Raw genomic sequence first — 22311 nt, 5'->3', positions numbered from 1 at the left:
ACGCTCTATCCACTGCGTCACCGCCCGGTCAGGCCAGGTTTGAAATCCTAAAGTCGCTGGCTTGAGCACAGGCTCACCAGCTTGAGCACAGGGTCATTAGCTTGAGCAAGGGGTCACTCTGTGTGTTGTATCCTCATCCTCCCCCCAGCCAAGGCACATGAGAAAACAGTCAATGAACAACTAAGGTGTCGCAACAAAGAATTGATGCTTCTTATCTCTCTCCCTTCCAGTCTGTTTGTCCCTATCTGTCCCTCTCTCTGTCTCTGTCACAAACACACACACAAAAGTGGTGGTACATATAATGGAATATTACTTGGCCATAAAAAATGAAATAACCATTTGCACACTTTTGGTTGTGCATCAATTGCTTCTTATACATGCCTTGACCGGGGATCAAATCCCCTTGCTCAAGCCAGCAACCTTGGGCTTTTTCACACCAGTGACCTTTGGGTTCATGTGGCTGATTCACCCCACTCAAGCCAGCAACCCTGTGTCAACCTGATAAGCCCATGCTCTAGCTGGTGACCTCTGGCTCTTAATCCAGCCACCTCACATTCCAGGGTGACACTTTATCCACGGCACCACCACCAGTCAGATGACAACCCTAGTATTTTGACACTGTTAAGATATGTGGCTCTTCTTATTATTATTATTTTGTTGTTAGTGTGGTTTATTTGGGGAGAGGAAAGGAAGTAAAGCTTGAGAGGTTGCAGGAGGACAAGATGTTTGAATGGTTCTCTTTCTGGACCTGGGTTTGGGGGCATTACAAGATAATTACATTGTGGTAAATCAGCTAGCAATACCTGTTTCTTTTGTATGCTTTTATTTATGTATGTTATATTGCTTTTATTTTTTTGTATGCTTTTATTTATGTATGTTATATTGAATAATAAAAATGTTTAAAAGGAAAAAAAATATGTGAGCTGGTCCTCACTGGGATGCAGGCAACTCTCAACAGCTGGAATCAATAAGACTCTGTGTTCATAGACATGTGCACTCCACAGTCCACCCCGTGACTGTGTTACACTATGCTTTACAAAAAAGCTGAATCCATATTATCAGAATTATAGCATATTCTTTCAGTATTTGATAATGTTGCAATGTGTCCCATCACTGAGGTCGTATCAAGGGTCCCATAAATGCCCATGGCACATTGTCTCACCAAGCCAGGAGGTGACATAGCTCCATCCATTGTTACTTGTGTTCTAATTATTCCATGGTTCAGCTTACCACAGCTATGTGCATACTTTTCCTGTCTGGAAAACTACTGACCCTCTCCTCACCTGCCTACATCCTTTCCACACTTCAGATTTCAGCTCAGACCATTCCTCTGCTGAGAGGCAGACTGATCCCCACTTCCTGGTTATAGTTAACATCTCTGTGCCTCAACTTCTTCATCTGTGAAATGGGGAACACAATAGTACATACTTCATTACACCATTGAAGAGTAAATAAGCTGATACGTGAAAACAGTTCCTAGCAAACAGAAAATACTCAATACATTATGATTAATTTAATTATCAATAATTTTAATAGTAATTATTATTTATTAATTTTATTAATACTTGTTAATCTTCTTATTCTCTGGCTTCCCTGCTCTAGAAGAGGCTGGGTTACCCCCTCTCTGTTCCCACAGCCCTGGCTCTTAACAATGCTGAATTGTGCTTTTGTTTTGCTTGTCTGCTAGTCTCTGAGCTGTTTAAGGGCAGAGGTGTGACCTTTCCCTCTGTACTCCAGCTCCTAATACGGGGCCAGCCACTTTAGAACTCAAGGTCAAAATGGGATGACATAGTGGGAAGAGAATGGGGTTTAATGTCCTGTGGGAATGAGCTCTCTGCCTCCCCCTGCAGGGCTACTTTGAACAGGCCCCTAATCTCTCTGGACTTGGGCTTCCTCTCTATAAAAGGGGATGCTACCACGAGCCAAGTGAACATTTTGCGTGAAGGTATTCAAAGCACCAGGCTTGGAATTGGTGTCAATGAATAGTTATTTATTAGTAGCTTTGCAAACTGTGGGTTGCTTGAAAGAATGTGACAGATGAGATGTGACATCCTTGATACAGAAGCATTAACCCATATCCAAGACTTAAAGTAGGTCTGAATATACTTCTGAAATTAATGCGGAACGGTATTGAATGTAGACTATAATTTTAAAAGAGGAAGAAGAAGATGGAAGAAGAAAGAATAAGGAGAAGAAGAGCAAGGTCTTAGGGGAAAGAGCCCTCAGAGGTGATTCAGCCTACTGACTCATTATACAGAATAATAAGAGCACATTGGTTGAGCGGGGCAATTGTCCATCTCTACAGCTACCTGAACACATAGCCATGAGAGAGCAGCCTCAGTCCTGAGATAGCTGTTGGCTTCTTAATGAGCTGCCACCATTCCAGGCATCTAAGCTGAGGGGCATCCTGCAGCCTCCCCATTGGTGTTTTCTAGGATGCTCCGCAGGGTTCCTCATCCTTGTGTTGGCTTTGACTGCCCCCTAGAGGGCATTTTTCCCCCTCTACAACTGTGGGTCCTAGCTGAATTCCCCAGGGAAAAGGTTAGGGCACTGTCCATGCCCCTTCTCCTCTCTTCTCTCTTTGCTTACTCACATGGTAGTGTCACCCCATCTGTGGCTTTATATACCATCCATGATACATACTTCCAAAATGATATCTCCAGTCCACACTTCCCTCTGAACTCAAGACTTGGAGACCCAACCACCACTTGTCATCTCTCCACTGGAACGTCTGATAGGGTTCTCTATCTGAATGTGTCCCAAACTGGGCTCCTCATTGTCCCCCGACCCTGTTCCTACCCTACAAGTCTCCCCTTCCCAGTTATAGCAATAACGTCCTTCCAGACGCTCAGGTGGTCTGGAAGGGTGCCATCCTTGACTCATTTCTTTTTTTTTTTTAATAAAGTTATGCCATTTATTTATTTATTTATTATTGATTTTTTTAGAGAGAGAGGAGTGAGAGAGAGAGACAGAGAGAGAGAGAAGGGGGAGGAGCAGGAAGCTTCGACTCCCATATGTGCCTTGACCGGGCAAGCCCAAGGTTTCGAACCGGCGACCTCAGTGTTCCAGGTCGACGCTTTATCCCACTGCGCCACCACAGGTCAGGCGACTCATTTCTTATACCCCGTCTAATCTGTCAGCAAATCCTATTGACTGTACCTTCAAAATATATACAGAATATGACCACATTTTGCTATCCTGGTCCTTTTAAAGTTTAAAAATCTGACAAATAGCCTGACCAGGGGGTGGCGCAGTGGATGGAGCATTGACTTGGCATGCTGAGATCCCAGGTTTGAAACTCTGAGCTTGCTGTCTTGAGCTCGGGCTCATCCAGCTTGGACATGGGATCATTGACGTGGTTCCATGGTCGCTGGCTTGAGCCCAAGGGTCTCTGGCTTGAGCAGGAGGTCAGTGGCTCAGCTGGAGCCCCCCCCCCCCCCCGGTCAAGGCACATGTGAGAGGCAGTCGTGAGTCCTCTCAAAGTCCCCCAAGGCCTAGCCTTGGACATAATATACAGAAGAATATCAAGGTTGCATCAAATGTCAGCTCTAGAAGGGAGAGCCGGCCTGACCTGTGGTGGTGCAGTGGATAAAGCGTCGACCTGGAAATGCTGAGGTCGCCGGTTCGAAACCCTGGGCTTGCTTGGTCAAGGCACATATGGGAGTTGATGCTTCCAGCTCCTCCCCCCTTCTCTCTCTCTCTCTCTCTCTCTCTCTCTGTCTCTCTCTCTCATCTCTAAAAAAAAAAAAAAAAATGAATAAATAAAATTAAAAAAAAAAAAAAAAAAAAAAAAAAGAAGGGAGAGCCACTAGAGGGCATCAGTACCAGTGGCTTTAACCTTTCCATAGAGTCCTGGGACTCTGAGGTGGTGTTTCAAAGGCTTCTACTGGCCCCTGGCCAGGTGGCTCAGTGGATAAAGCTTCATCTTGGCACACTGTGATTGTGGGTTTGATTCCCAGTCAGGGCACGTATAAGAAGCAATCAATAGCTCAGGCCGGATAGTTCAGTTGGGTAGAGCATCGTCCCAGAGCACAGAGAAGCAATCAATGAGTGTATAAGTAAATGGAACAACTAAATGGTAGAACAAGTTGATGCTTCTCTCTCTTCCTTCCCTCCCCTCCCCAATTCCCTTCTCCCTCTCCCTCAAATCAATGGGGAAAATTCTTTTTAAAGGCTTCTACTGGGATTTCTTTGTTTTTTTTGTTTTTGTTTTTAATTCATTTTAGAAAGGAGAGGGAGAGAGAGAAGGGGGGAGGAGCAGGAAGCATCAACTCCTATATGTGCCTTGACCAGGCAAGCCCAGGGTTTCGAACTGGCGACTTCAGCATTTCCAGGTCGACGCTTTATCCACTGTGCCACCACAGGTCAGGCCGGGATTTCTTAAAAAAATGAAGCACCTCTATTTAAGTAATGATGACATTAAGAGTCATCATCGAGCCTAATGTGCACTGGCACTTTACAATGTAACAGACACTATTCTTTTTTTTTTATTGTGTACTGCGTTTTTACAAATTGAAGGGTGTGTGTGTGTGTGTGTGTGTGTGTGTGTGTGTGTGTGTGTGACAGAGACAGAGAGAGGGACAGAGGACAGATAGGGACAGACAGACGGGAAGGGAGAGAGAGATGAGAAGCATCAATTCTTCGTTGCAGCATCTTAGTTATTCATTGTTTGCTTTTTCATATGTGCCTTGACACCAGGGGCGGGGGCTACAGCAAACCAAGTGACTCTTTGCTCAAGCTGGTGAGCTGTGCTCAAACCAGATGAGCCCGCACTCAAGCCGGCGACTTTTGGGTTTCGAACCTGAGTCGTCTGTGTTCCAGTCTGACGCTCTATCCACTGCGCCACTGCCTGGTCAGGCCAGACACTATTCTAAGTACCAAATTTATATCAAATTACTTCATCCTTACAACATATCTATGAAGTTGAAACTATCATTATTCCATTTGTCAGATGAGGAAACTGAGACTTGAAAAGTTTTAGTTTTATGTTAAAGGTTCCATGTAAGAAACCTAAAAAAAATGTTCTACTAATAAGTTATTTTTAGATTTTATTTATTCATTTTAGAGCAAGAGATAGAGAGAGAGAATGGGCAGAGGAACAGAAAGCATCAACTCCCACATGTGCCTTGACCAGGCAAGCCCAGAGTTTCAAACCGGCAATCTCAGCATTCCAGGTTAACATTTTATCCACGGTGCCACCACAGGTCAGGCTGATAAGTTTTGAAAAAGCCTGGAATGGTTTAAGCCCTTTCTTTTACACATGGAGAAGTAAAATGCAGAAAAAGGCCATTTGCTCAATGCTACACATTTATTGTTATTTCCTGGATACCTGCCCTGCACCAGACACTGTGCTATGACCTAGGGCAGTGGTCGGCAAGCCGTGGCTCTTTGGCCCCTTGAGTGTGGCTCTTCCACAAAATACCATGTGCGGGCGCTACCTCGATAAGGAATGTACCTACCTATATAGTTTAAGTTTAAAAAATTTGGCTCTTAAAAGAAATTTCAATCATTGTACTGTTTATATTTGGCTCTGTTGACTAATGAGTTTGCCAACCGCTGACCTAGGGGTTCAGAGATCAACAAGACAGTCATGGAATGCAATTTTATTAGGGAACAACAGATAATATATACAACAAAATATAAATAAGCAAAATAATTTCAGTGAGTGCTGATATAATACATTTGGGGAGATGTGATTGAGTGACAGGGAGAGTGCTAATTGAGACGTGCTCAGGGAAGTATGGGCTGGGGAGGTAACATGTGACCTGAAACCTGAATGAAGCCAGCCATGGAACACTATGGGGAAAGAGCACTGCAGCTGGAGGGAACTGTGAGTGCAAAGGCCCTGAGGCAGAAATGCTTTGTAATAGAGCTGACTCCTGGCCCGGTGCTCCTTTACCACTCGCTGCCTTTCTAGGCCCTCCAAGAGGTTCCTGTGTTGTCCTGCGCCTCTCTTAAGCTCAGTCCCTATGGTGCTGACTTATCCGGGAAGGCAGCAGCATTCTAGGACTTTGGGTCCCCTTCCTAGGAGCCCTGTGACTGAACAGGATCTGAGTTTCCTGGTTCCTATTTGGCAGGGGGTGAGCAGACATCCTCTTCACCTTCTCGCCCCAGGCTTCACCCCAGCCCCAAATCTCCGTGACAACCCTAGATACAATCCTGATCTGAAGGCGGATCTGGAACCGGGAGCACAGAGATCACTGTGAAGAGCCCAGAGGAGCTGGCAGACTTGCCTCTCCTTGTTCTTTGGATCCTGCTAGCCTCCCCACCGGCCTGGCCAGGTCCCCATATCCATTTCCCCAAAGACTCAAATGGAAGATTCTGCAGGTCTGCCCTGTTGTTGGATACAGCAAGGCCTGAATGGAGCCCCCAAAGCTGCTCCTGCTGGGGGCAGCCGCCCTGACTGTGTCTGCTCTGGAGACAGGTGAGTATAAAGCGACTTGGCTGGGGAGGGCAGGAGATCCGGGTCCCACCACCCTCAGAGACTGTTTCCCCAATCAACACGCACCCTGATGGGTGAGTTGGGGGAGGCTGGGAAACTCTGTGCCCGGTCTTGTCTGGCACCCCTCAGTCTACTCAAACCCCTCTGGAAGACTGGAGCTCCAAGTCACCCAGAAGCGGGGGTCTGAGAATGGGTGGGATAGTCCTCAGACCTGTCATGGAAACACTGTAGGCTTTGGAGTCAGGCAGCTCTGCGTTCACACACTCACTCTGTGCCCTCCTGCATTTCTACCATGGAGGTTATTGTTTCAACTCTCTAAGTCTCAGTTTCTTCAATAGTAAAATGAGACTCAAAACAGACCCATACAGGCCTGACCTGTGGTGGTGCAGTGGATAAAGCGTCGACCTGGAAATGCTGAGGTCGCTGGTTCGAAACCCTGGGCTTGCCTGGTCAAGGCACATATGGGAGATGATGCTTCCAGCTCCTCCCCCCTGTCTCTCTCTCTCCCTCTCTCTCTCCTCTCTAAAATGAATAAATAAAATAAAAATTAAAAACCAAAACAAAACAAAAAAAAACAACCAGACCCATACCAAGAGAATTCATTTTTGTGCGTATAAGATGAGCCATGCAAGACACTTAGCCTGGCACACAGAAGGTGTTCAATTCACTAACTCATCCCCCGCACTAGCCTGTTGTCCCTTTACAGTTGAGGTTAAATTAGGGTTCTTTCAGCATGGAGAGGAAAAGGCTATTGGATGGGCAGGTGCCTAACTATGGCCCATCTTTCAATTAGGCAACAATACTAGCTTACATTGCTATACACTCACTGACTGCCAGACACTGTCTTAAACACCAAACACAGACGTGTCCACGATCCTTTACTTTCAACTTCAAAATTAAAAAAGCCGTAGAAACCAAAAATTTGTTCTTAACTAACTTACTGGCAACACCTGACCTGAACTGGCAGGAGGCTCTCTTTGTCTCTATTTGCCCTGCGTAGGGTAAATGTTCTTACACTTGGTCTAGAAAATGTGATTGTGGAGGACTGCAACATAATCTACTGTACGGGGTGGGGCAAAAGTCAGTTTGCAGTTGCGAGTACATGAAACAGACTTTATTCTTTTTTTTTTTTTTTTTTTTTTTTACAGAGACAGAGAGAGAGAGTCAGAGAGAGGGATAGATAGGGACAGACAGACAGGAACGGAGAGAGATGAGAAGCATCCATCATCAGTTTTTTGTTGCAACACCTTAGTTGTTCATTGATTGCTTTCTCATATGTGCATTGATCGTAGAGCTACAGCAGACTGAGTGACCCCTTACTCAAGCTAGTGACCTCAGATCCATGCTGGTGAGCTTTGCTCAAACCAGATGAGCCCGCACTCAAGCTAGCGACCTCGGGGTCTTGAACCTGGGTCCTCCGCATCCCAGTCCGATGCTCTATCTACTGTGCCACCGCCTGGTCAGGCCAGACTTTATTTTTGTACTATTAATTGTTGTATTATTTTCCATACAAACAACTGCAAACCTACTTTTGACCCACACTGTATATGCATCATATTATCTTTCTAAAATCTTGAACATTCTGAAACACATTCTGGGGTTTAATTTTTTTTTTTAATTCACTGATTAGAGAGAGAGAGAGAAAGAAACCTCAATTTGTTGTTCCACTTATTTATGCATTCATCAATTGATGCTTAATGTACTCTGGCCCAAAACCGCAACCTTAGCATATGGGGACAGTGCTCTAACCAACTGAGCTACCAAGCCAGAGCTCATTCTAGGGTTTCTGAATAAGAGACTGGGGATGTAAATTCAATTATTATTATTATTATTATTATTATTATTATTTGTTACAGGGACAGAGAGTCAGAGAGAGGGATAGACAGGGACAGACAGACAGGAACAGAGAGAGATGAGAAGCATCAATCATCAGTTTTTCATTGCGACACCTTAGTTCTTCATTGATTGCTTTCTCATATGTGCCTTGACCGCGGGCCTTCAGCAGATGGAGTAACCCCTTGCTCGAGCCAGCAACCAAGCTGGTGAGCTTTGCTCAAACCAGATAAGCTCGCGCTCAAGCTGGCGACCTCGGGATCTCGAACCTGGGTCCTTCCGCATCCCAGTCCGACGCTCTATCCACTGTGCCACCGCCTGGTCAGGCCAATTCAATTATTTAATCCTCACAAAAATTCTGAGATTGTTTGCTCATCCCCATTTTACCAATGAAGAAACAGGCTCAGAGAGGGTGAGTGACTTACTTTGGGTCACAAAGAGAACAGTAGGCAGCGCCAGGCTTGCAACTAGGCCACGTGGTTCCAGGGCTCGTGCTTTTCGCTGCAGCTGACCTGGTGCACCTCTGCAGGCAAAAGTGGCAGGGTGACGGGTGCTGCTGCGATCGCACCCCACGTCTCGCAGGTTCTACTTCGTGGCCCGGGACACCGACTACGGACTCTGGATGCAGGCGGCGGCCCCCGGGGAGAGGATCCACTTCCAGTTCTGCTTCTTCTTGGTCTACAGCCTGATCTCTCTGGCATCGCCAGCGCCCAACACCTTCATCCCAGCGTCCGGAGCTTGCGCCCCCGGCTCCTACCTGCAGTTCTACGAGGGTCCTCTGGGAGCGCTCCAGCCCCTGGGTACCCCTCTCTGAGGCCTCACCATCCCTGCCCCCGTGGCATCCACCGGGGGCTTCCTGGGCTTGCACCTGGTCACCAGAGGTCTCCAGCCCCGCATGGACTTCGTGGGCGAAGTCACCTCTTTCCGGCTGGGTGGGTTAGGGCCGTTTGTCAGAACCGGGACCTCCAAGGTGGGGCAACTTCCGGCTGGGGCTACCAGTCAGGCACTGGGAGCATTAGAAGATGGAGGGACTGGGTCTTAAGAGAGAGAAGGAGGTGGTGAGTGGTGGCAGGATTGGGGGTGGTCATAGTAAGGGATATTCCAGACCCAAAGAGTCAACCCCAGAAAACTGGCTTCCATGGGTGCTTATACCAGACAGACACACACACCCAGACACTACCTCACACTCGAACACCCACCCACTCACACACACTGTGCATGTACACAACTCACAGCTCCAAAGCTTGCACACCCACACTGCAATACACAAACCAGATACCTCACACACTGCACGCTCACACATGCAGTTCACATCATACACACCTTTTACACCCACAGTACCACCTTGCACCTTTCCACACAACTCACACGCACTGTCATGTTCACACACGGTCTCCTCTGTCCTGGGTCAGCCCTTCATCATTGCAGAGTGGCCTAGTTAGGACTCTCATAATTGTGACAGAAACCCTTTCAGGCAAGGAAAGGGAACTGATATAAATACCAATCGCTTATTAAGCATTGCCTCTGGCCCCTTGCATTCGTCTCGCCTATTCCTCACAGTGTTCTTATCCTCATACTCACAGATGGGAGCCGGGCGTGGAAGGGTCAGCAAAGGGGCCCAGGCTGCCCTGCTCACAAAAGCAGCGGCAGGATTCTCACTACCAGAGTTGTCCTCTTGCGCAAATCGAGTTCAGAGCTTTAGCACCAGCAGGTTCCACCGCCCACCCCCAGGACTGGAGACAACTCACCGATGTCACAGCCAATGTCAGAGCAGAACTTCTGTCCAGTGTTGGTGAGCAGATGAGCTACTAAAGTCTAGATGATTCAAAACCACGGAGCAGCTCTATCGCCATCTCGGGCTAAAAATCCAGGCTGGAGAAGTAGACATGGAGTTGCGAGCACTTGGAGACAAGAACACAGGGGTCTCTACAAGCCAACTCAGGCAAAGAAGGAACTAGACCTTGGCGTGCCGGGCCCTGGACAGCCCTTGAACACTGAGCTTGGAATCGGGCACCCCCATGCTGTCTCATTTGTCTCTTTAGTAAAATCCCACTGTCCTTTCCTGAAATTGTGCATGGTCTGAATTTTAGATTTTAGATCCTCTCTTCCCCCATTAGAGTATCTGGCTCTGGGAGGGAGTATATGAAATTTGTACCCTAAATCCTGGGGGTCATGACCCATGGTGCCTGGGGTCCCTTTCTGGCTCCTGTAGGTTCCTCCCTCCTGCTTTTTCCTCCCTCCATATTTCCTAGTGGTCTTCCCCTCTTTTAAGAAACAGCTCTCGGTCAGAGAGGCCAAGAATGTTGCTGGTTCTGAGTTTAGCAGGATTGGGCTCCAAAAAGAAGGTGGTAGTGGTGAAGCCCTATCACAACTCTGGCTTCCTTGGGACAGTTTTGTCATCTGAATAAAGAAGGTTCATTTCACATCCTTGGTCTACATGCAGTCTTAATTGCTCATACAGCCTTCCCGGCTCTTATATTCACACACTCTTACATTTACAGTCACACGTGACTCCCACACACTGCCACACTACTGATTTCTCTCATAGACATTCACTCTTATACCTAAACACTTCTATATTTTAGGTTATTCACTTTCATTTACAAACAAAAGAAACCCAACTCATTAGCTTATACCAAAGGAGAATCTTGAGGATCTCCTATAACTGAGTATTATGGTTCAGGTATAGTTCAGGTATATGTATGGTTCAGGTATAGCTGGATCCAGGAGTTCAAGTAACGTCACGTGGGCTCTATTTGTTCTCTTCCTCTCCCTTTGCATTGTGCGGGTCTGCCTGGCTTCCATCTCAGGCAGCTCCTCGTTCTACTTAGCAACAAGGCGACCCTGCAGCTCCAAGTCCACAATCACCCTTACACCTCTAACCTCAATGAAATAGAAAGCAAGCACTTTTTATGGTTCTAGCAAAAGTCCTGGGGTCAAATCTGATTTGTCATGGCCAGGAAAGGGAATGCTCTGGTGCCCATGCCCACCTCTGAGCCATGGTGTTGGACAGTCCCACCTGAACTTTTTTACCCTCCACAGAATGGACTGCTGAGTGAGCCAAATTGCCTGCCACACCCTTGCACCGAGACATACAATTCTTTCACCTGTGTGCATATTCAAGCATTTAACAAATATTATTATTATTTTTGTATTTTTCTGAAGCTGGAAACTGGGAGAGACAGTCAGACAGACTCCCGTATGCGCCCGACCGGGATCCACCCGGCACGCCCACCAGGGGTGAAGCTCTGCCCACCAGGGGGCGATGCTCTGCCCCTCCGGGTCGCTCTGCCGCGACCAGAGCCACTCTAGCGCCTGGGGCAGAGGCCAAGGAGCCATCCTCAGCGCCCGGGCCATCTTTGCTCCAATGGAGCCTTGACTGCGGGAGGGGAAGAGAGAGACAGAGAGGAAGGAGGGGGGTGGTGGAGAAGCAAATGGGTGCTTCTCCTATGTGCCCTGGCCGAGAATCGAACCCGGGTCCCCCACACGCCAGGCCGATGCTCTACCGCTGAGCCAACCGGCCAGGGCCGCATTTAACAAATATTAATTGACCACTTACAATGTGCCAGGTGCTGTTCTAAGTTCTAGGGATCCAGCAATGAACAAAAGATCCCACCCTCTTTGGGCTGACATTTTGGTGGGGGAGACAGACCAAAACCAAACAGTCAAGTAAATCTTGATTCAGCTTTGGTGGGACATGCTGCAGAGGAACTAAGATCAGGATCTGGAGGGTCGGGGTCCTGGAGGAGGGGTGGTGTGCTGTTCTCACAGGAGACTAGAGAAGGCCTCCCGAGATCACATTTAAGTACAGACCTGAAGGGAGTCATGCCGTTATTTGGAGAAGAGAATGCCAGGCAGAGCTGACGGCAGTCAACACCATGAACAAGGTCTGATTCACTGGGATATCGTAGGCTGGGTGCACATACACATGTGGCCACATGGTCACGCCGTGTGCCAGTGTTTATGAGCATGGGACTGAATTCCTACTCTGCTACTTAGATGTGGGTGTGTGGCTTTGGTCAGGTGACCACCCTATGCCTCAGTTTCTCATCTCAAGTGGGATCAATAAAAGTATTTACCCCATAGGGTTACTGTGAGAACTTAATGAACTGGGATCATCATCACCATCTACCTGTCTCCCACGAAATGCTCATTCACACTCTCATCTGCATGCACACGGAAACAGCCCTCTCCTCACACCTCTCAAAGTCCCTCACTATAGGACTGCATATCCTGCTGTGTTACAGGCTGGTCTAAGGTCCTTGAAACATGCCTCCCCTTTCGTCCCCAGGTTCCTGTGGTCCCCACTGCCGCTGTCACAAGGCAGGTGCATTCCTCCAAGCCTGGTATGTGATCTCTGGGGCATGGACAGCTGTGGCGGCAGCAGAGACCAGGCTTCGTGGCCACCAGCCAACTAACTGCACAGGTCAGTGACGGGGTTAGCTGGGACCCTGAGCAGCTAGGAGGGAAGCAGGGGCCCAGCTCCAGTTCCTTAGGGCAGGGCCATGGCAGGAGAGGATAAGGGGGTGCACAGTAGAGGGGAATCAGTTTAGACCAGGGTACCTGAGGATCAGAGCAAGTGAGAGCCAGTGACATTAGAGATGATCTAATCCAGCTACTTTCAGACGATATTTTTGCAGCTTTTCCAAAATGGGACCTTGCACAGGGGCCCACACATGAAAAGGAGAGATGCTCTATTCAAGTAGACATGGGGGGCCTCGTGTCCCACAGTTGGACCTGACTTTGACTCTCAAGACTTACTTTGAAAAACCATTGATCCAATCTGACTCACATTTTACAGATGGAGAAACTGAAGCCTAGAGAGGCGAAATGAGTGTATGGCCCAAGGTCTTAGTCAGTGAGTGACATAACCAGGAGTGACCTCCGAGTACAGAGAAACCAGAATAAGTCACTCAGGAACATCCTTGGAAATCTAGATGACCCTTCCCCCAATGACTGGCATATACTGTTGAGCAGGTTGTTTGTTGCAAACACCTGAGGGGTGAAATCCAGCTTCCCAGGACCCCACACTTACCCCCCAAGCCACTTCTCAGTCTCCTTTGCAGGCTCCCCATTACCTCCCTGACGCTGTGCTTTGTGCCCTGAGGCCATCCCTATGTCTGTTCCTCCTCCATCCATCCTCCATCACCCCATTCCCTCGGTGGTCTCCTTCATGATGCAGAGCTGGCTGGAACTGGCTCTGAACTTCAGTTACATAACCACCTCCCTGCTCATCTCCACGTGAATATGCAGGTGGCATATCAAACATAACTTGGCCCAAAACTGAACTCCTGATCGTCACCCATGTCCCCTTCTCTCCCAAAATGTAGAGCGAAACTATTCCCTTTTGCAGTTCACAACCAAGCTACTGGCATCAATTTGTCTGATGTTTTTCTCATAAGACTGGAGTTATTGCCTGAACAGTGGTGGCGCAGTGGGTAGAGCATCAACCCAGGATGCGGAGGATCCCTGCTTGAAACCCCAAGGTCACTGGCTAGTGTTTAATGACAGAGTTTCAGTTTTGCAAGATGAAGTTCTGAAAATGGATGGTGGTGATGGTTGCAAAACAATGTGAATGTGTGTAATATCACTAAACCGTACACTTAAAAATGGTTAATGGTTTATTATGGTATATTTCACCACAATAATAATAATAAAAAAAACCTACCCCTAGCCAACATGCCGTCTCTTTTCCCTGGTTAAAAAAAAAAAAAAAAAAAAGATTTGATTTATTGATTTTACAGAGAGGAGAAAGGTGGTGGGGAGGGGAGCAGGAAGCATCAACTCCCACATGTGCCTTGACTGGGCAAATCCAGGATTTTGAACCAGCAACCTCAACCTTCCAGGTTGACACCATCTACTATGCTGCCACAGGTCAGGCCTTGCTTAATTTTATCTCCATTTGCCATAATTTGTTTTATGTCTTCTGACACTAAAATGCCAGTTCCATGAAAATATTGTCTGTTTTGCTCATTGTTGTATCCTGTTCCTAAAGCAATGCTTGGGGTATAAGTAGATGCTCAAGAAAAAATGAGTCAAACAAGTAGAAGAATGAGCCTCCCTATGCCGTGAGTTCCTCATCAGTAAAATAGAGCTGATAAACCTAACTCTTCTGAGCTGTTACAAACTGAATGTGAAATACTGTAGGTCAAGGGCCCAGCACTGAGCACGGAGTCTTTCACACAGAAAACAGGCGATCCATTCACATCCTCCTTCCTGAGAAGCAGCTCCACTCATGAACCCCAGGCCCTGGAGCTGGACCACATGACTTCTAGCCCTCCCCTATCGCTTCCAGCTATGTGACCTGGGCAAGTGACTTAACCTCACTTTCCTGATCTATACAATGAAAATACTAATTTTAACAAACTCAGAAAGCTGTGGGGGAGAATTCAATGAGACAGTCATGCCTCAGAAAGCACACTTCTCAGTGTTAGCTCTGTTATTTCCCACTGCAGGTCCCTCTCTGATGTCCAGCCAGGAGGGAGGTTTGGAGGACGATACCTCCAAGCCCTGGACTGTCTCCCCCAGCTCGTGGGTCAGCAGGCCCCCTCTGGACTGCAGCTGAGAGCAGTCCCCCGGCAGGCTGGGGCCCTGCACAACAGGAGGCAGCTCTGGAAGGTAGATGGCTCTTGTTACCACCTGTTCCCTCTCCTCTCACCAACATCACTCATGTCCCTCTCCAGGTGATGGGGACGGGGAAGCAGGCCCAGGCTGAGGCCTGAGTGGACTCTCCCTTCCTCCCACAGGTCCCTAGCTACAGAAGGTGGCGCTGGGCTCCTCGGCTGTTGCTCCTCCAGTCGGTTGGCCTGGCGGGCTGGTGCCCGGAGCCTCTGCCTTAGCTGTACCATGTGTCACACACGTCCTGGCCAGGTGGCCCCTGGGAGCTGCGGCAGATGGGGGCAGCCTTCCAGGGTCAGGGAGGCCATCTGTAAAAAGGCCTCAGCTTCAGAGGAAGGAGAGTGGGTTCCGGGTGGTCAGACCGACCGCAGCTGCCTGATCTCGGGCATGTTACGTAAGCCTCTGAGATTGTCTGCTCCTTGGGAAAAAAGGATGTTCCTGCCTCACAGGGTTCTGGGGAAGGCCATGGGAGGTAATGGGCGCTGCAGCTCGTGTGGTGGCTGGTGCTTTGCTGGGTCACTGAAGGGCAGAACCTCCAGGCCCAGGCAGGCAGCAGCGGCCTCACTCACCCGAGCTGCCTGGATTCACGCCCAGACCTCACCTGCCCTGCTTTGGCCCACCCTGGCCTGCTCTCAGTTTCCACACAGTCAGTCCCTAGTCAAAGACACAGGGGCCCTTCCTGGCGGGGATAGCACCGTTTATTATGAAAGATCAAGACAAAAGACCACAGAAGGGTCCCTTTTAGGACTGACCCAATATCTGGGGGCTGCTGGTAGGGAGGGCACTAACCCCCAGTTGGGCCCTCAGGTTCCCACAGATAGAGCGGGGCTGTCATGGCCTCTTCCTGTCTCTCCGTCCTGAGTCCTGGCTTCCCCCACTCAAGGCAATAGCTCTTTCCAACCACCAATGCCCTTCTCCCCCCATGACCCTTGGGCCTTCACTTCCAGATCAGTGGGGGTGGGGGGTGGCCTGGTGTGGGCAGGGAGACCCTTCAGTGCTGGGCTCGGCCTGTATCAGCCCCTGGTGAGAGCTGGGTGGAGTTTCCCTTACAGCCCCAGAGGGCAGAGCCTGGGCTAGATGTTGGGTGGGGGAATGCAGACCAGCTGGCCAGGCGGAGGTGAGGGTGGAGGTGGAGGGGGTCTGGGACATGGGCAAATGGGGGTGGGGGCTACCTGTCCAAGGGTGAGCTGCCTTTTGCTCCACAGTTGGCACTAAAGAGCTTTTGCTACCCAGGAGGGTAACATAGGCCATTGCGACGCCCTCTGCTCCTAGAGGCTGGTGAGGACCCAGGCTGTATGCCAAGGCTGGCTCTTGTAGGGGCAAGGGCTACAAAAATGGGAGGCCCAGCTCTGCTGTGGCGGCTCTGCTGGTGGGGGCACCTCTGAGCCCACTCAGCCACCATGCCTGCTCCTCTGAGGCACCTGCTCCCATCCAGCTGCCCTGCTCCCCAGCCTGTGGCTTTGCCCAGGTATGTTTGTGTGGGGGGTGGCATGTCCACCCTCTAGTCCAGCCCAGGGCAGTAGCAGCAAAGCGTGGCATCGCCTCAGTTTCTTACAAAATAGTCATAATAATATTAATAATAATAGACTTGACGTTGTGGGACTGGGGCGCTGCCCAGGAGTCCTCGTGGGGCAGGCAGCTGCCTACGAAGGGCAGGGGCGTGTGTTGGCCCCCGCCTGGGCACCGTGCTGCAGGTCCAATGGCTGTGGGGGAGGGGCCCCGGGCAGGGCGGAGTGCAGCACCAGGTTCCTGAGACAGCCCGTGATGCCGGAGGAGAACCTGCCCCCAGTCAGCCTGGCCACGTGGGGGGCTCCGCCTGCGGGGAGGGAGAGGACAGGACCCATCAGCTCCAGGGGCCTGGAGGAGCTGGAGGCACGAGCCCTAGCTCGGCAGGAGCCACAGCTCGGCAGGAGCCCCACTCCTGCACCGAGGCCTGAGCCCAGGACTTACCGATATAGATGCTGCCTTTGGTGTTGACTGCCACATTCGGGCCTGGGGACCGGCCGCTGACCAGGTCCTCACCGTCCACCTGGATGGTGCCTCTCTGGCCCTCTCTATGGTGGGGGGAACTGGGTCAGGCCCTTCACCACCAGTTCCCCATGCTCCCTGACCCAAGCAGAGTCCCCTCCTTCCCTCATAGGACTCCAGTGAAGTCTGCTCCCTGAGTTCCTGCCTCCCCCACTGGATTAGCAATCTGTGCCACCCCCCCGCCAGCTTCCTAGCACCCACCCAGGTTCCATCCAGCCCGAAGGTGCTCTACCTACTCACCCCCATGGAGTTCTGTCCGGCCCCGGAAGTCTGTGCTTGGCTCTCCCAACCCCAGTTTCAAACTGTCTCCCCGAGCCCACTGCCTGCCTCCCCAAGCATGGTGGGGGTCCCTCACACGAGTGCCCGGGGGGGCTCCCTTACCGCAGTGCTGTCACTCGATGCCACTCGCCATCATTGATGGGGTCCTCAGAGATAAGGCGGGCCTCCCCACTGCCCAGCTGGTAGCTGCAGTCATACAGGCCCAGGAAGGTGTGAGGTGGGGCAGGACAGGAGAGGATGTGGGAGGGTGTGTGGAAGGGTGAGAGGGTGTGGAGGGGGATGGGAGGGGAGTGTGGAAGGGGGTACAGGAGAGGGTCTAGGAAGCAGGTGGGGGTGGTATGTTGCTGGGCACTGGGAGCTGCAGCTTCATGTGGGAGGAGCCATGGGCTGACCAGAGCAGAAGGTACTGAGGAGGAGAGGGGGACCAGGGGAGGGAGAGGACCCACCTGAACTCAAGGTGGCCGTCCTGAAGCCCGAGACTGATGAAGTCCTTTCCTTGGCTGACCTCTCCCACCTCCTGCCAGGGAAGCACAGAGGCTATGGGGTCCTTGGCCTGGAGAGCCAAGGCCTTGGAGAGCTGTGGCCTCTGCCTTTTTATTCCCCACTGCCCTGGCCACCGGAGGGCTGGGAACACTGAGATCCCGGGCCAGACATACTCACCGTGCCCTGCCAGAGCAGGAGGCCGCTGGCCGTACTGGTCCGAACTTCCAGCTGGATGGTCTCGGGCACCTCGGGCAGGCTGGGGGAGAGGGAGCAGGTGACGGGGCAGAAGTCCCAGATTCCCAGTCCCCTCTCTGCGTGCTCTCCTCCCTGGGCCTACAGGCTCTCCTAACACCCATCTCACCTCCTGGAGAAGACGTGGCTGGGGAGGATTAGGAAGCCACCGTCATGGAAATAGGCTCCGTACTGTCCTGGGGCATCTGCGGGGGAACAGGGGAGGAGGCTGCTCATCTGCTCGGAGTGTCCATCCGGCATCGGTGCTCCTGACCCCACCTCCACCCCAACACGCATGGCCAGAGGGCTGACCCTGCAATCCCTGGAGCCCCAAGGGGCTGTGGACACAATTCAGGGGCTTGTGACCTTGGGTGGGAAAACATTATGGCTCTGTGTTCACTCACGTGTCACTGAAATTTAGTGGTTCCCTTAATCATGCATACAGAAAACAAACTACAGGAGTAACAGGAGGACCTGTGACTTTCTCACTAATAGAATTTATAAATTATAGCCAGTGCAAATATCTGAAAACATTGTTTTCACTTATTGAAATTGTGTTAGCTATGAGGACTAGCACTAGATCTTGTTATTTAACGCAGTGGTCCCCAACCTTTTTTGGGCCACGGACTGGTTTAATGTCAGAAAATATTTTCACGAACTGGCCTGGCCTTTAGGGTGGGACGGACGGATAAATGTATCACGTGACCGAGACAAGCGTCAAGAGTGAGTCTTAGACGGTTGTAACAGAGGGAATCTGGTCATTTTAAAAAAAATAAAACATCGTTCAGACTTAAATATAAATAAAACGGAAATAATGTAAGTTATTTATTCTTTCTCTGCGGACCGGTACCAGTCCATGGCCTGGGGGTTGGGGACCACTGATTTAACATGTTCATAAAGAAGCACATAGGTTACCTTTAAATTTTTTTAAAAATATTTTGATAATCTTGTTTCAGTATAAGTGGGTTCCTATGCATTTTTTTTTGGCAGTCAGAGGTTCGGGTAGGGTGAGCAACCCTCCCTATTTGCTGCGTAAGTCCTGGTTTTAGCTCTGAAAGTCCCACATCCCAAGAAACCCCCTCAGCCTTGAGGAACTGGGACTGTTGGTCACAAGTCCACGGTACCTGAAAGGTTCAGAACCTTTGTGTTCCTTCCTTCTCTCAGATGGGAAGATAGGCCCACATGGTGAGTAACTTGCCCAGGAAGTAGGAAGTCTGGATGGCAACCTGGACCTTTTGTCTCCAACGTCCATACTGTGTGTGGCCCCAACATCCCCAGCCCCACTTGCTCAGACCCATGCTACAGGCCAGCACTGGCCCCTGAGGACCTGGCAGCTATAAGAGTCAGGGATACTTTGTCACCCTCTCTTAAACGATGAGAACAGCTAACATTTATCAAGCACCTACTATGCATCAATCACTGTGCAGGGAGTTTCACATCCACCTATAAACATCATTGCATTTAACAGAATCCTTACAATAATCCTGTGACTTATGTATAATATATATTTTTTCCTAAGTGAGAAGTGGGGAAGCAGAGAGATAGACTCCTGTATGTGCCCAACCAAGGTCCACCCGGCAAGCCCCCTATGGGGTGATGCTCTGCCCATCTGGGGCCGTTGCTCCATTGCTTGGCAACCAAGCTATTTTAGCACCTGAGGCGAGCCCATGGAGCCATCCTCAGTGCCCAGACCCAACTTGCTCCAACTGAGCCATGGCTGCAGGAGGAGGAGAGAGATAGAAAGAGAGAGAGAGAGAGAGAGAGACGGGGGAGAGGTGGAGAAGCAGATGGTTGCTTTTCCTGTGTGCCCCGCCCAGAAATCAAACCTGGGACATCTACATGCCAGGCCGACACTCTACCACTTGAGCCAACCAGGGACAACTTAACATATAATGTTAAGAAAAGCTAATGTTATGGCCTGGCCTGTGGTGGCGCAGTGGATAAAGTGCCAATCTGGAATGCTGGGGTTGCCGATTTGAAGCCCTGGGCTTGCCTGGTCAAGGCACGTACTAGAAGCAACTACCATGAGTTGATGCTTCATGCTCCTCTCCCTTTCTTTCTCTCTCTCTCTCTCTCTCTCTCTCTCTCTCTCTCTCTCCCTGTTCCCTAAAATCAATAAATAAAATATTAAAAAAAAAAAAAAAAGCTAATGTTATGAACCCACTCTAACGTTATGGACCAAACATTGTTCTAAGCATTTTATTTTATTTTGGTTTTTATTTTTTACTGATTGATTTTAGAGAGACAAAAAGGGACAGAGGAAAGGAGAAAGTGGGGGGTGATTTAGCGTTCATTTGTTGTTCTACTTAGTTGTACACTCACTGGTCACTCCCTGTGTGTGCCCTGACTGGGGATCAAACCCACAACCTTGGTGTTTTGGGATGACGCTTTAACTAACTGAGCTAACTGGCCAGGGCTAAGCATTTTAAACACATTAAATAATTTTATTCTCACACAAAATTTTATCCAAAGCCTTATGGAAGGATGCTACTTCTCTCCATTGTCTACGTGAGAAAACTAAGGCACTCAAAGTCACACAGTTACTAAGTGGCAGAGCTAGGATTTGAAGGCAGGCAGGCTGGCTTCAGAGTCTCTGCTCTTACCCCCTATACCACCAGTACCTCTCTTATGACATTAGTTGCAAATAATAAAGCAGTTAGCACAGTGCTTGTGAATATTCAATAAACCTTCATATCTAAATTATTATCAATGCTTTTAAACAGATTGAGAAATCCTTGAGAATGAGGGTCCTGCTTTATTCATCGTATGTATACTGCTCCCAGGACAAGGATGGGCACATATAATAGATGTATGTTGACAGATGCATGAATATAGAGGAAGAAACTGAGGTCAGACTGGTATAAGGCCTGCCCAAGGGCCCCTAGCCAGTAAGTATATGGTAGGACCCAGCTGTGTGTGGCTTTGCTCTTCTTTATTCCGTCTATATGTGACCAGTGACCTCTCACACGGACCTGTTCTGCTTGGAGGCCAGCATTAAAGGTGTGGGGTAACTGGACAAAGGGGCTGAGAGGCCTGAGCCAGGGAGGAGACAAGCCGCTCAGCTTCTCTGGTTGGCCACAGCAAATACTGTACGTACCGTTGCCCCCGCTGCCTTCAAGATGCCAATCAGACTCTGCTGTGCCATGGCCAGACCCTATGGAGAAAGGCAGGGTCCAGTCAGTGGGCACAGACACCCGTGGGTACTCTGTCCATGCCCAGGGCCCCAAAAGGGAGTTAGAGAGAAGCCAAGGCAATTACCGTGTTGGCAGCGCGGGCCAGAGAATCCCAGGGGACAGAGGCAGCGGGTGCCCTGGCAGGTGCCCCCGTGCAGACAGGGCTCACGGAGCTGGCAGGGGTTCTCCTCATGCTCGCAGAGGTCTCCTGGGTCATGTCAGAGGTGGGTGGGCATGGCCTTGAGTGGCTGCTGACCACTGTGTACCCCTCGCCCTCCCCGGACCTGGGCAGGCTCACACACCTTTGAAGCCATCTCGACAGAGGCACTGAAACTCGTACTCGCCAGCGGGAAAGCACGTGGCGCCATTCTGGCACGGCTGGCGCTCACACGGGGAGCTGTCATAGCACTGCCCGATGCCCCGACTGCCCAGGAAGCTGTAGGTGAGGTCTAGCCTCTTGCCGTTCACCGACACCTGGGGGCACAGGGACATGGAAGGATTCCAGCAACGCAGGAGGCAGGGGCCTCCATGTACCGGAAGAGGTAGCTGCGAACCCCACCTGGAACTTGAGCCGTAACATGGGATGCCAGGGGAGGGGAGGGAGGAACAAGAGCACCTACTGTGTGCCACCAACATCGATCAGTACAGTCCATCCTCAGTACAACCCTTCAAATTAGGTGCAATTATTCCCACTTTACAGAGGAAGAAACTAAGACTCAGAGCTGAAGTTTCCAGTCCCAAGGGCCTTCAGCTAGCTGCAGGTAGAGGGCCTGGCTTTCACCCCTTCCGTCCCCACTTGGAAGCAGCTCCTCACCTCGCCCATGCAGCCACGGAAGGGAGTGCTGATGTTGGCGGCTGGGGACAGCTGCACGGAGGGCTCCACGCCACCGAGGTAGAGGAGAGTGTGCAGGTTGAGGCCTTGGCTCTTGCCGGGCGAGGAGCGCAGCACAGGGCGCCCGCCGTCCACCCGCAGGCTGCCGTCCTTGTTGAGGCGCTCAGCAGACACGCGGTGCCAGCGGCCCAGGGCCAGTGGCTCCGTGCTCCGCAGGACAGCTAGCCCTAGGGAGGACGCCAGGGCGGTTGGCACATGGATGACCCCGGCCCTGGCCCTGGCCCACCCCACACGGGGACTTGAGTAGACAGGGAACTTGCTTCAGCCTCTTGGGGTTTCACAAGGAACCTGAGAGAGGTCTAGGGATTTGATTAAAGTCACACACAGAGAAG

At 50.3% G+C, this 22311-nt stretch overlaps 2 protein-coding genes across 14 annotated transcripts in view; one reads left to right on the top strand and one right to left on the bottom strand.

The window, feature by feature from the left end:
* Positions 1–6360: 6360 nt before the first annotated feature.
* On the top strand, positions 6361–15439 carry LDLRAD2 (low density lipoprotein receptor class A domain containing 2). The gene is given in 8 exon segments (XM_066266576.1): positions 6361–6424; positions 8783–8824; positions 8827–9207; positions 11318–11330; positions 12567–12691; positions 12746–12762; positions 14122–14149; positions 14750–15439. Coding segments are annotated over 8 exon segments (918 nt in total). The 3' UTR covers positions 14998–15439.
* A 659-nt stretch (positions 15440–16098) lies between these two features.
* Positions 16099–22311, bottom strand: part of HSPG2 (heparan sulfate proteoglycan 2) — a 108104-nt gene continuing 101891 nt past the window's right edge. For all 13 annotated transcript variants that reach the window (XM_066270167.1, XM_066270169.1, XM_066270168.1 and 10 more), the window contains 10 exons: positions 21902–22146; positions 21390–21561; positions 21173–21295; positions 21012–21068; positions 18045–18120; positions 17861–17939; positions 17647–17717; positions 17303–17386; positions 16844–16947; positions 16099–16709 (listed from right to left, as the gene is read on the bottom strand). In XM_066270167.1, coding sequence (XP_066126264.1) covers positions 16537–16709; positions 16844–16947; positions 17303–17386; positions 17647–17717; positions 17861–17939; positions 18045–18120; positions 21012–21068; positions 21173–21295; positions 21390–21561; positions 21902–22146 — 1184 coding nt within the window. In that variant the 3' untranslated portion in view covers positions 16099–16536. The remainder of the gene's footprint in view (positions 16710–16843; positions 16948–17302; positions 17387–17646; positions 17718–17860; positions 17940–18044; positions 18121–21011; positions 21069–21172; positions 21296–21389; positions 21562–21901; positions 22147–22311) is intronic.

Source organism: Saccopteryx bilineata, chromosome 3 (genome assembly GCF_036850765.1).
Source record: "Saccopteryx bilineata isolate mSacBil1 chromosome 3, mSacBil1_pri_phased_curated, whole genome shotgun sequence".
NCBI classification, from domain to species: Eukaryota; Metazoa; Chordata; class Mammalia; order Chiroptera; family Emballonuridae; genus Saccopteryx; species Saccopteryx bilineata.
The sequence above is the reverse complement of the archived record's forward strand: the minus strand, read 5'-3'. Positions and strand labels throughout refer to the sequence as shown.